General features: G+C 41.9%; 1 protein-coding gene across 3 annotated transcripts in view; it reads right to left on the bottom strand.

Moving 5' to 3' along the window:
* The window catches only part of LOC122817602 (cold-inducible RNA-binding protein B-like), a 936,366-nt gene that overhangs the window by 126,133 nt on the left and 797,081 nt on the right, over window positions 1-13,152 (bottom strand). For all 3 annotated transcript variants that reach the window (XM_044090642.1, XM_044090640.1, XM_044090641.1), the window contains one exon: window positions 8,669-8,727. In XM_044090642.1, the coding sequence (XP_043946577.1) occupies window positions 8,669-8,727 (59 nt within the window). The remainder of the gene's footprint in view (window positions 1-8,668; window positions 8,728-13,152) is intronic.

Raw genomic sequence — 13,152 nt, forward strand, 5'->3', positions numbered from 1 at the left:
TACTCTAAAGACACTACAAGGAGACGGACAGCTATCAAGACAAAATTGAAGTTGAAAGTGAGCACTTATCATACAGAAGGACTTGAGCCAAAGGAATCAAGTCTGATGCAGTGAAGCGGCAAACAAGATCTTGGGGGGGGGGGGGGTTTACAGGACAGCAAGGGATTATGGGAGTGGGAAGAGCTTGAGCCTAGGATCTGTCTGAAAAGTTGCCGGCTCTGATCCAATGTCGGATCCTACGACCCTGAAATGAAGAATAGTGCCATGGATAACATCAGATCAATGATGACTACAATAATGTTAACTATGCTAACAACAATCCTAAATCTAGTCAGAATACTACCATTACTACTGAGATTTCACACTAAGAAAAGAGAAGCCTTTTTTTGTTTTTTTTTTAAGACAGGGCACACATAAACCCTACCTACCTATCAGAAAAAAACACTACACACCCAGTCTATTACATTAATCCTATCACTACAAACAATACTACAAATAAAAGGGAGAGGCGGCAAAAAAAAAAAAAAAAAAAAACGCAGAAGAACGCTCACAAAAAAGGATACTTCTTGTAGGAACTCTGGAAACACAATCTGATGTTGACAATGGCAAGCGAGATATGGGAAGAGAGAGAGATCAGGGAATGATGGCTAAAGGAGGTAGAGTTCCAGGCTTGAAGATTCTTTAGGCACCAGCATCAGATCAGATAACCCACAGATTGAGATGGATGGAAAATGTCAGCCCATAAGTTCGTCCCACACTTTAAAATCCTATCATGAGATCTCTAAATGGCTAACAACTTACCCCAAAAGCAGTGAGAATCTTACCTTACCGCTCACTTTGCTGCAACCGGTCTAACCTTTGGTCCAAACAACATGGCACCATCATAGGAGCATTAACAAAGGACATTGAAGTAATCCATGAAACCAGCTACCCTGAGCCCTGTCATCTGATGCAAATGTTGACACTGCTGCTGTATTTGCTGCATTATGTAATGTGCTCATGGAAAACATGGGTACAGTATTCACTGCTGGGACTTGTAACTCCAATTATTTGCAGATATCTCTAGGTGGCAATGTTCTGAGGGGCTCTAGAGACTTGTCACATAGCTCCCTCTGTACACAAATCATGTGTGTTAAGAAAGTACTTGAGGCATATACTCGCTACCCTAAGTGATCCATGACTCTGGAATCCTTGTCAAGGGGGATGACATTGCCTAAGCATCTCCCGAGATCAATTTGGGGCAGCCAAAATCTCATCTACGGACACCATGGCAAAGAAGGCTGAAGAGGTAGCCACTGACCCAAGAGAATGCTCCTTAGGTGAACCGGGCAGCTCCAACTTTCTCATAAAGTAAACCAGGGAAATGCAACTAGAGATCCATTTAGAAATCAATTTAGAAACTACTTGACCACGTCTGTTCAAATAAAAGGCTATGAATAATTGGTCAGATTTTCTGAAGGCTTTAGTTCTGTGCAAATAAAATCTTAACTGACAATGTATGACCAAGGTATGAAGGAGATACTTACCCTTACAGGAGTGATTAGGAAAGAAAACTGGTTAACTGGATATCCCAGTTGATATTTCTTTCAGTAGTTACTTCAGGCGTAAAAGAGGGGTTAGTTTACAAAGTCACTCTGTCCTTATGAAAAACAATATATGCTGGTTTAGAAGATAAGGCCTGTAATTTAGAAACCCCATTGGCTGAAGTAATAGCCACCAGAAAAGCAGTCTTCCAAGAAAGAAATCTGATATCACAAGAATGAACAGACTCAAAAGGGCTTTGGGTGGGAGACTGCAACATCAATGTCAGATCCCAAGAAGGGGCGGGATCTTTAACTGCAGGCCTGAGGAAAAAAATGACATTCAAGAAGGCCTTACATAATCTAGAGGACAAGGTGGGTCCAGTATTGACATGAAAATTCGAAATGGCACCAACTCCAGCTTGATAGTGGAGAAGCCAGCCTCCTCATGAAAAAGGAATGTTAGGAAAAGAAAGATATCTGGTATAGGAGCTGAAAAAGGGGTCAAGATTCTGTTCCACAGCCCAAAAGGAAAAATGTTTCCACTTGCTATGGTAGACATTTTGAATAGAAGGCTTCTGCGAAGCCAGTCTGGACTCTGAAAGAGGCTGAAGAATGGGGGAATTTTGACAGGGAAGCTGGCTTGGATCCCACCACCACCCTATGCTGCTCCCAATCTGGGGAACGACTCCTATGCCTGCAATCCGAAAACTTTAGATCCCAAGAAGATCCAAATGGGGGTGAATAACGAATTCCAGATCTGATGAACCTGTCTGATCCAAACCCTGTAGGTCAGATCGCCTCAGATCCAACAGAGCTGAAGGATCTGAGGGAAGATAGGTAGGATCCAAGGGTCTCTGATCCGAGGAGATCTTGGCACCAGATGATAGATCCTGAGCCTTTAGATCTGAGGAGCTGCGATCTGAGAGTCTGGGCCATTTAGGCGAAGCCAGAGGAGAATCCCTTGGGGAGACAAATGAGGCTTTCTTCTTAGAGTCCTTGTGGCCACTAGAGGAGGGGGAGCCTGAAACAAAGGGACGCCTTTGGGCCATGCCCTTGAGCAACAGTTTATTTTGTCAATCCGCCAATGCCGAAGATTGAATGCAGTGCATACTGAGCACTCACCCTCAAAGGGGGTCGGATCCCAGGTAATAAACACTTCTTGTGGGCTTTGGAATTAGGCATCTCACGCCCACAAGAAGAACATATTTTAAATGTGGTAGGTTTGCACTCAAACATAGTCCTACCACAAAGCACACACACACACACACTACAGAGAACCAAACTACTATACTACCAGCACTTAACCAACAGAAACCAACTCTGTAACACAATCCAGAAAGCTCAGAAAGAAACCCCAATAGCCCCTAAAAACTAAGCTAAGGGGAAGGGAACTGCTTAAAGCAAAAGGAGAATAACGGGAAAAGGCTACAAGCACCGAAAAAGAAGGAAGAGCAGTAAAAGACAAAAGCCTAATGATGTACGTGAGCTAAAAAAAGGGAGGGGAAGAAGAGAAAAGGTGAAAACTACCTAGCCAAAAGAAAAAAAATATATCACTTAACTGAAAAAAGTACAGGAAATCCTTTAACCAATGCCACGAGCCAGGAATCATATCTGTAGCGAAATGTGGCAAATGAGATCTGGGGATTAGAAGGTAGAAAGGGATTATTGGAGATGGGAGGAGCTCGAGCCTTGAATCTACTCTGTAAAGTGCCGGATTGGATATGACATCAGATTCAAGACCCAGATGTGATGAATAATGAAATGGATAACATCAGATCAATCCACTATTTTTCATGGGGTAGGCTCACCAAAGATGCTGGTGGAGCAGACCGGAATATCTCCTGAATGCCTTCATCCCACAACAGAGGTGGGACCAGTTGATTCAGATCACCCTACCTCATCACTTGAGTGATCTTAATTTCAGGGTCTTCTGTGGGGGACTGGGGAAATACCTCTCTATCATCGAGATCAGTCTCTAGACTAGGGAACTCTAAAGTAGGAGTCTAGTGTTTCCTCCTTCACATACTCTTCTGGAGTACGAGAGGGGAAACTCTTATGGATCTGACTCTGAGTGATTCAATCCAGGGGCCAGTGCTGCTGAGTGAGCTTTCTGCAAGAAAGCAAATGATACAAGTATTGACAGGACTCAACCTGAGTGGGTCAGAAGTCAATCTTAGTACTGGACACGTACCGGTGATGACAACCTCAAGCCAAGTGACTATCTGTGCCGGAGGGACAGTAATCAGTGTCATCTGTGTCAGAGGTATCTTCACGAAGGCAAAAGTCATGTTCTTCTTCTCTGCTTTACATATAAGGAAGAATAGCTGAAAAAAATGTTGCTTAAAATCTTTTTCTAAAAAGGCAAAACCATGAAAGGCAAACAAATACAGCTTATATTGATTTTATGAATACCCTTCTGCAGACCACATATTGTAGTTACAAAAAGATACTGAAGTGAGAACTAAAATGTTTTGTAGCATGGATCAGGTATGACCAAGTTCAATATAGTAACAAATCTAAGCTCACAACTGGGGACCAAATTACTTCAGATAAGCAGTATGTCAGTACTAGGGGTCCATGACACAAAACATGGATGAAAAAAGTATCTACATACAAATGGCAAGTGTGAAATTCAAGGAGTGACTAATTACATACACTGGCAATTTAAAGTTACATAAGCTGATTTCTGACAGCAAGGATGCAGAAATACTGCAAACTAACTTTGCATACTCTGTAGTCTAACAAGAGAAAAATCATACTTCAGTCAATAAGAGGAAAGTAATGTTTCACAACTTAGCAAGGGGGCAAAATGGTGCAAGAATCAAACAGGTTCTGAAAGCATTACTCCAAGTAAAAGTTAGGGATAGAACCACATACACAGATGGAATAATGCAAATGGGTTTGAGTTACTCAGAATACAAAGAAATGTGCAAGCAAACTACAAAAACATACTATTCCATTCTGTTAAGGTCAAAAATTGAAATACTGCAACTTAGTCACAATAAAATAAATAAATAAAAATACGTTCAATAATTAGACTGCAAGCTAAAGGTATTTAATTCTTTGAATAAAGAAGAGACAGGGATGACTTAATCATGTATATAGCATTCCATAATATATTAGTTCATCATATGGGCCTACAAACAATTCAACACAATGAGACTTAGAAGAAAAGATGAAGGTTAGGACTGGTACCTCACCAGAACAGTAAAGGTATGGAATGTATTTCCATACAGCCTGGAGAACACAATAAGATAAGTGTGCTTGATTTCACAAGAAGACTGAATTCCAGTCTCAGTACACAAGTCTGCCCCTATGGCAAAGCAAAAATGTCACAAGCATGGATAGAGTAGAAACCCAGGCAAGTCACCTTATCAATAAATAAAAACAGCAAAATTCCCTGGCCTTCAAATTCCATACATCCATACACCTCACTTAGACTTCAGATTTCTCCATGGACTTTCTACAGAAAAAACATACTAAACTATACGTTTCACCAGTAGTGAAGATCTACAACCTAAATCTTCAGCAGATTTTATAAGCTCATGTACCTCTGGCCAGCCTCAGAGTTCCATCAATGGCGACAGCTTTCATTCTGTATTGAAACGCAAGGAACGGACAGAATAAGTTAACACTATTAAAACATAAATAAATAATAATGGACCAATCCAAAAGTGTCTACTAAAGCCAGTTATCCTTCTGTCAAGCTAAGTGCACTGTTTCATGAAGAATAAGCATACTAAAGTCCAAAGGTTTTTCAAAGGTATCGTAGTTTATTCACTGAATAAGCAATTTTGTGTAGACTTCATCAAATCATAAACAATGACTAGAACTGAGCAAGTTTTGTTTCAAACTGAGAAGGATGGAGCACTTAAGGAACTGCCCATGTCACTCAAGCTGGCCTATCAGACTGAAATCATCATTTGCATGATTTAAAGAAACTAATTTTAACCTTTTTTTCAATGCTGTTTAAACATTAACATTGGGCTTTGTGATAAACACTAAATGGACCCACTTTTATGGGATATTGATTTTGAAACAGATTAGTAATTTTACTAACAAGTTTTACATGTATCTTTGCAATAATTACAGTTATTTTACATTAAAGAGATTCACACTGGTGTATGGTAAGGAGGCCAGCCTTTTATGGGGCAAATGGTAGAATTTTTCGTGTTCAAGGGTGTTTCATCAAAAGGTTGTGCATGTACCTCCAGAGACTGCTACAGAACAGACCAAGTAGTCTGTCATGGGAGTAGGGATAACACAATTTCTGGTCTGCTCTCTGACACCAAACTCTTACCTGCACTGAGAAAGAATGGACTGAGGGCTTTCATTCCAGAGGGACAAATGGGTCAGTTGGGTGCAGGAAGGGCAGCCAGTGTGATAATCATGCAGACTGTAAAAAAATTATTCCCAAAACACCTTCACTAAAAAGTTAAGATATATTAGCTCCTAAATGCTTTATCCCATGCATGTGTCCCCTCAAATTATCCATGGTATGATCCCAGTTATTCTCATTGGGGGTAATATAGAATTATTGACCATGGGATAGGTAAGGGGTATCTATAACCAAATGGGATAGGTTATTTCGGGGGGGGGGGGGTTTGGTCCACTGCAGGGAACGGTAGGTTTCCCTGCAGGGAAGTAAGGGCTAAAGGGAACTCTCAACCATCCAACACTCACCAAAAACAGATGCACTTGTGGGGGTTTCCCGGGCAGGAATGAATGGGCCATAGGGCTCTTGCCTACCCAGATGATTTCCCGGAACCTGTAACAGTGGAACAAATTAACTTATTGTTTGTAGACACAGGAGGACTCTGTTCTACAGGGACGGACGCATGCACACACACACACACACACACACACACACACACACACACACACACACACACACACACACACACACACACACACACTTACACTTTCAGATTTTACCACTTCTCAACTAAAGAAGCTACCTGTAAGAAAACTTCTGACTCATTAATCCACCCAGTGTAACATTCTGCACTGTTACAGGTCTACAGTGAGGACTGTTACTGTATCTAGCCAAGCTTTCCTGCAAAATGTTCACTTGTACTGTCAATTTTCTTTTTTAAACACAGTCATCAAGATGTGCCAAACACAGCATATTCACACTCCTTATCAGTTAGCCTGTGATGGAGACCTCTGCCGTTTGAAGATGTTGCCACCCTGCCAATTTTCTTCTTCTGCACTCCCGATGTGCACACCTAACTACCATTATATGTTGGTATCACATATTAGGCTAGGAAAGCATATTTAGGCTCATGCTAGTTCATCCCATCCAATGAGATGGACAAGCTGCAAAACAGGAAAGAAAAATACAAAAACAGAAATACACACGCCTGACTGACAGGAACTCCTCAGCCAATAGTCAGAGACTGATCAAGTACAGGGGAATGGTAGGAGCATAACCAGCACTAAATTAGAGAATCAGCTGATAGTGGTGAATACATATCAGGAGTCCTATGTAGTGTGTTGACTGCTGGGAAGAATACCAAGCAATACCAAAATTATCTCTCAAATGATAAAGGGAAGTAAGGGCCAAAATGGAAATAAAAACAGGACTGAATACTGTAATACTGAAAGGCCAAAGGACATGCAACTCCTGGTCCAAGCAATAATGAGAAAGGTTCTTGGATGAGAGAGGTTCTTCAAAGATGGACAGAAATACAGAAATCTTTTAAAAAGCTGATTAAACAGCCAGTTCTGGGCCACAATTTTCTTCTATCAAGCCACGGTGTGCGCTAAATGCCCAAGATGAGTCTTAGCTGTTACATAACTGAATAAAGGACTGAGGTTTATTAACACACCTCTCGACCCAAGAGGAGACCAGATTCCACTTAGAGCAGGTCTGATAAATGAAGTTTCCTACTGGACTATCACCTCTGAAACACCTGCTGGAAGACCCAGTAGAGAAACATCTACAACAAGTGCCACACCATGAGGCAACACTAGCTGTCAACACAGTTCAGAGCTTTCTTAGACTGCACTGGGATACATTCTTGGAATGCTGGGACCAGATAGTCTGAAACTATACCATTCCGGCCACTAATTTTGATTTCTAAGTTAGATAAGGAATCAGAAGGAATGACAGTAAGGCATATGGAGTACCTCTTGCCACAAGGCGAAGGAGGGATGGGGTGAGGCAGGGCCATTGAGCGAGGGAGAGACTGGGGCAAGGCAGCTCCACAGGGCAACTTAGCAGACAACTCAACACCATTTTGTCAAAGTAGTGCTGGATGATCATCATCCTGTGTCTACAAGTGGTCAGAATAAAGTGCTAACACAGGAGGGTCAACACTGTTTTTTTCCTGCAAGGCAGTGGAATTATTACTAGTGTGGGTCCTGGTCCATGATCTGATGACCACACAAGCACGTCAATGGCTTATATAGGTTTCGTAGGCATCAAACATGGAAACACTCTACTGATGAATATTAGAGTTGAGATCTACTTGTGCAAATGGCACCAAAGTAGTAGCAGAAATATAGACTAGGCAATCCCTCCAACTCTTGCCACATGACATGGGCACCAGCAGATCAAAGCATAAGAATGTGGGTAGGAGGGTGGGAATGATTGCTGTTAAGCTACAGACTGTAGGAGGGGAAAGTTCAGTAGAGCACTCACTGCATAGTCCTGATATCAGATGAAGTTACAACAAAAGAATTACATTTAGCAGAACATGGGATGTACGTAATGCGTGCACCCCTACAATAAAACTAAAAAATCTTTATAAGACCACAACATGGGGAAACTCAGGGAGAAAAGCATGAACATGCATGTGTGATTATAACAGTAGCCCATTAAAAGCTAATTTCAGCCCCTCTCCAAGATCAAAACAAAAATAAATAAACTGACTTAAAAATTCTAAAGGGCAATATCTCTTCATTTAATATAGTCAAACAATGGATAAAAAAGAATACAGGGCTATCACCAAAAGGAGAATCTAGAGTCTAGCATAAACAGGAGACTAAGCAATGAACCAGAGGGTATATTGTTAACCTGTTAATACCAATGCTATATCCAATATCAGCTGTACACTGGGGAATGGTATATTAAAGTGAGGCTGACTCTCAAAATCCAGTTTTTACACATGAAACAGGTATACAAGAATGTTGCTACTTACCATAGCTATCGTAGCTATCTCTGTAGGACCCTCCAGATCGCTGATATCCTCCATGGTCTCTGTTTACAAAGGAATGTGGGAAGGAAGAAGAGAAAAATATGTTTTGCCTTTAGTATGCTGCAGTGGAACTGCATACATTAATCTTTGCAAATGAACATTTACTATGCCAAAACTGAAAAAGGTAGAATTGAGAAAGCAGCACAATATTCTTGAATATAAAACTGTGTTCAACAATCTTAGCAAGTGCCCTAGCTACTCTATTCCTGTGCATCTAAAACTAAACACACTAAGTTAAACACCTGAACCAAACCCAGGAGGAGGGAAACAAATCTGGAAATACCATGGGCAGGATTCACGAAATCTCCGTGTAAGAGTTAGCAAGTCTTACACGGAGGCTGCAGTTAAACAGTGTGATGTCAGCATGCCATGCATATCCATGAGGGCATGCTGAATCACACCCTAGGCTAACACGGTCCGTGTAGCAAAGTAGGGGGCGTGTCCGCACGGCGAGTCCTGCAAAGGGACATGCCCCCAGAAGAATCACAGTCCCAAAAGGAAACTCCCACGAGCGAGTCCGCGGAAATGTCAACAAACACACCACACATACCCCCACAGACTATAAACCCAAATGTAATGTAAAACGTAAAATTTAACAGTTTAATTTTTTTTTTTATAATTTCAAAAATGTTTGCCCATAATTGCGCTCGTTTGCGCGGGTGTTTCCTTCACTCAGCCACAGTTAGCAGTCATTGAAAAAGCATATAAGATCTAAATATGTAAATTAAGCCAAGTAGCAATAGCGTAGCGGTAGAGACATCGGCCAAAGAGGAGGTAGTCACGGTTCGAGCCCCAACAACATCATTTTTTATTTTTAGTGAAATAAGCACCACTCCCCTGACATATATGTACATATATATAACTATAATTTAAGTAAAATGTAATGAAATGGGCCATGTATTTTGAAGAAATCTGATGCAATAAAAAAAAAAAATTTTATAAATGCCCGTAGCTGAGCAATGCTCTAACAAGCTGGGTATGACTGCCTGCAGGTGACCAGTGGTTTAACAGGTGTAATATGCGTGCCCGGAGTTGAGCAGCGCTTTACCAAGCTGAAACCGTGTGCCCGTAGTTGAGCAACATTTCTCATAGTGTAATATGCGTGCTCATAGCCAAATAACGCGTTAACCAGCGTAAGCCGTTTGCCCGGAGCTGCGCGAGGCGTAACCGCTTACCGCGGGCAACGCGTTGAGCAACCTGTATCAAAGCCGCCTTTACACAGACACACCTCCTAGCCTGTCTAGACAGTAGTAAAATAAAAAAAAAGCAATGCCCAGGCTCGAACCCAGGATACTGTGCATCATAGTCAAAGTACTGAACCACTAAGCCATGACAGCTGTACTGAAAAATGCAGTATTAGCATATATATAGGAATGAATGGAAATAGAAGCATGACAAAGCAGTTTTTTTTAAGCTGATACAATTCCAAAATGGCCAATCACAGATAAGTGCAGGAAAAATGGCATATATAAGCCCCATAGGCGGGAATACACAGCATGACTGATTGTGGAACCTATTTGCAGTCAGGATGGCAGGTGTAGGAGAGGGTAGTCGCTTCCGAGCACAGAGGTGGGGTGTTGAGGAGTCCAAATATATGGTTTGGCTCCTAGTCCACGAACATGAGGCTCAACTCATGCAGGGCCAGGTTCTGTGGGGAGCGTACAAGGCAGAGGCGTGGAACCGGTTGGCACATGATCTCAGCAGTGTCACAGGCATACCAAGGACTGGTGAACAGGTCAGTCACCACCATGCGGACCTGAAGAGACGAAAGCAGGACCAACTGAACCGTTGGATCCAGGAGGCCCGGCAAATGCCCAACGCCCCACTACTGAGTAAGTATTCATGTAATTACATATGTAAGGAATTACCCTAGCTGATATTATGGAGATGTATGTTCCAATATTACTTCATTTATATTACAGCTGCAGGTGTGTGTTCTGCGAATTGGCGAGCCTATGGTGATAGGCTGGAGAGGTTGCGCCAACAGGCAGGTTAGTAATTATGTTTCTGTAATTGTTATACAATATAAGTGAGACAGCTTGTAAAAGAGTTCAGTGTAGTTACATATTAATAAAATTCAAATAACACTAGAAGAAAGATTCTGCTAGTACTGTATGATTAGATAAGTGATGCACCTGTAATCCAGAAATAAAAATTAAACAAGTCTGAAATAGAGATTTCCCACCTGTATTGTAATATCAGATAACCTGCTGCAGCCTGAAAATTAGTGGTAAACAAGCTAAAGACAATAGACATGTGTCAAATACATCCCCTTTGAAAATCTGCCATATGAAACAAGTGAGTCTGTTAGAAAGGATTGTTGTAACCAAGTATGACATGTTAATAATGCCTAAAATAAAGTACCATCTTGAATTGTAAAAATAAAACAAGTGAGAGTGTGAAAAAGAGGTATGAATCGACCAAGAAAACTGTTATAACTTCTGAATAAAGTATAATGCAGTCAGTACATAATGAAATGAATGAGACAGCCACAACCAAACAGTGAAATGTTTGTAATAAAGTACTGAAGCTGGAATGTGTCTGTCCCACAATTTGGATATGTTGCTGTACCCTTGCAATATGGAGATAGTATGGCTGTATGAAATAATGAACATCCACAGTTGTCTAGAGACATATAAATCAAATGTAGCAGGGTGCTGTACCTGAACACAGCCAGATATGATTGTGTATGAATAAAAATGCAATGTATATTAATGTAGCAGTAACAGTCCCATCACCAACATTCCTAAGGTTACATATAGGAAACTGTACTAAGACCTGTAGGGTATATATATCTGCAGCTACTAGAGATGTACAGCATATGTATAGGTAGTTGAAGTTGTTAATGAAATATTTCTTCACCCTACCCTATATTCACAAATAATGCCATTCCACAACAAACTGGGTATGGTTATTCACAATTAATTCCTATGGACATTTGTCCTGTTGTTTCAAACATATTTGCATGTACGTTGATGCATGTGCCCTGTTCACATATCCAAACCTGATGGCCTGTTGCCATCAATCAACCCTGCATGCTGTTGGATTGTGTACTGTTGTTCAAAATATTCATGTGTTATGCTTGCTGTTCAATGTTTGGAATTCATGTGTGTTTGGTTAATGGGAATACTGACGCAAGCTGTTACAACTAATTTTGAATGGTATTGTTTGTTACTAACCCAAAATGTCATAAAATATTGCTAAACATAGGACAACAGGGAAGGTGGGTTCCAAAGCTGTTACAACTAATTTTGAATGGTATTGTTTGTTACTAACCCAAAATGTCATAAAATTTTGCTAAACATAGGACAACAGGGAAGGCGGGTTCCAGTGGACCCACCTCTCCCACCTCAGCTGGCGAGTGCACCTGGCACTAGTGCCCAGGCCGGAACCTCCTCCGGTGGCCCTGTGCCACCTTCGGGTGGAAGCGATGTAGGGGATGGGGCTCGTCCCCCCTCTGCAAGCGTGGCCGGAAGAGACCGTCCACTCACCCTCCAAAGTGTCCGGTCTGTGGTGCGTAGCGAGATCAGGCATTCTGTGCTTGAACCCCTTACGCCAGCTTGAGGCTCGGGTGTCACAACTCACGGGTGTGCCTGCTGCCCGTCCTACACAGCCCCCAGCACAGCCCCGTCCTGGGCTGTGAAGGCGCAGTGGCAACTGCCCATGGGTGGGGATCTCAGTTCCACTGTTGCCATCTGTGGGCTCATGGGCTCGCGATATCCAAACATCCGTCCCCGTCAATTGTGTCCCCCCCCACGTGTCATACTCCGCCCCTGTATGCGTCTTGTTTGTCTTGTCTGTTAACCTCCCCTACCTACCTCCTCAAATATACCTACTTCCTGTACCTCACATTCCACTCTCACCTGAAAAAAAAATAAAAAAAAGGCACTCTGTTCCCGCAAAAAAATTACGCCCCATACATAGCTGCCCATTTTGCAGACATGTGAACTGGTAATTACAATTGGCTGTACAACATATTTTGTTGTCCTCACCCCTCTCTCAGGGGTGGAAGGTTTCAAATTTCACACCAAATTACACACATATGCACAGCTGTTGCTGATAAAGAAATGGGCAGCTATGGGCCTTTAGTACATCCTTCCTGCAAATCCCAAGCTTGTTTTCCTACTGTCCTACCCTCTTTGTGCCCCCTTTTTCACCACTTTCCTATCTCCTCATTTTCTTTTCTTTCAAAGAAATTAGCGCGGGTGTGCGTAAGGGTAAGCACTTTTAAGCAGTAGTCAGCGGGTGTGCGCTTGTGTGTGCTTAGCTAAGCGTGTGTGCGCAAAGCTAAGTGGCACTGCGCATGCGTGAGCTCCGCGCAAACCAGCGCTAACCTGCTTACAACTGCTTAAAAGTGCCTTAGTACGAATGTAAAGGGAATATAGGAAGGCTATTACACAAAGCTTTTCTTGTATCTTTACTGGCAA

This window comes from Protopterus annectens, chromosome 13.part0 (genome assembly GCF_019279795.1).
Source record: "Protopterus annectens isolate FY-2018-M chromosome 13.part0, PAN1.0, whole genome shotgun sequence".
Taxonomy (NCBI): Eukaryota; Metazoa; Chordata; order Ceratodontiformes; family Protopteridae; genus Protopterus; species Protopterus annectens.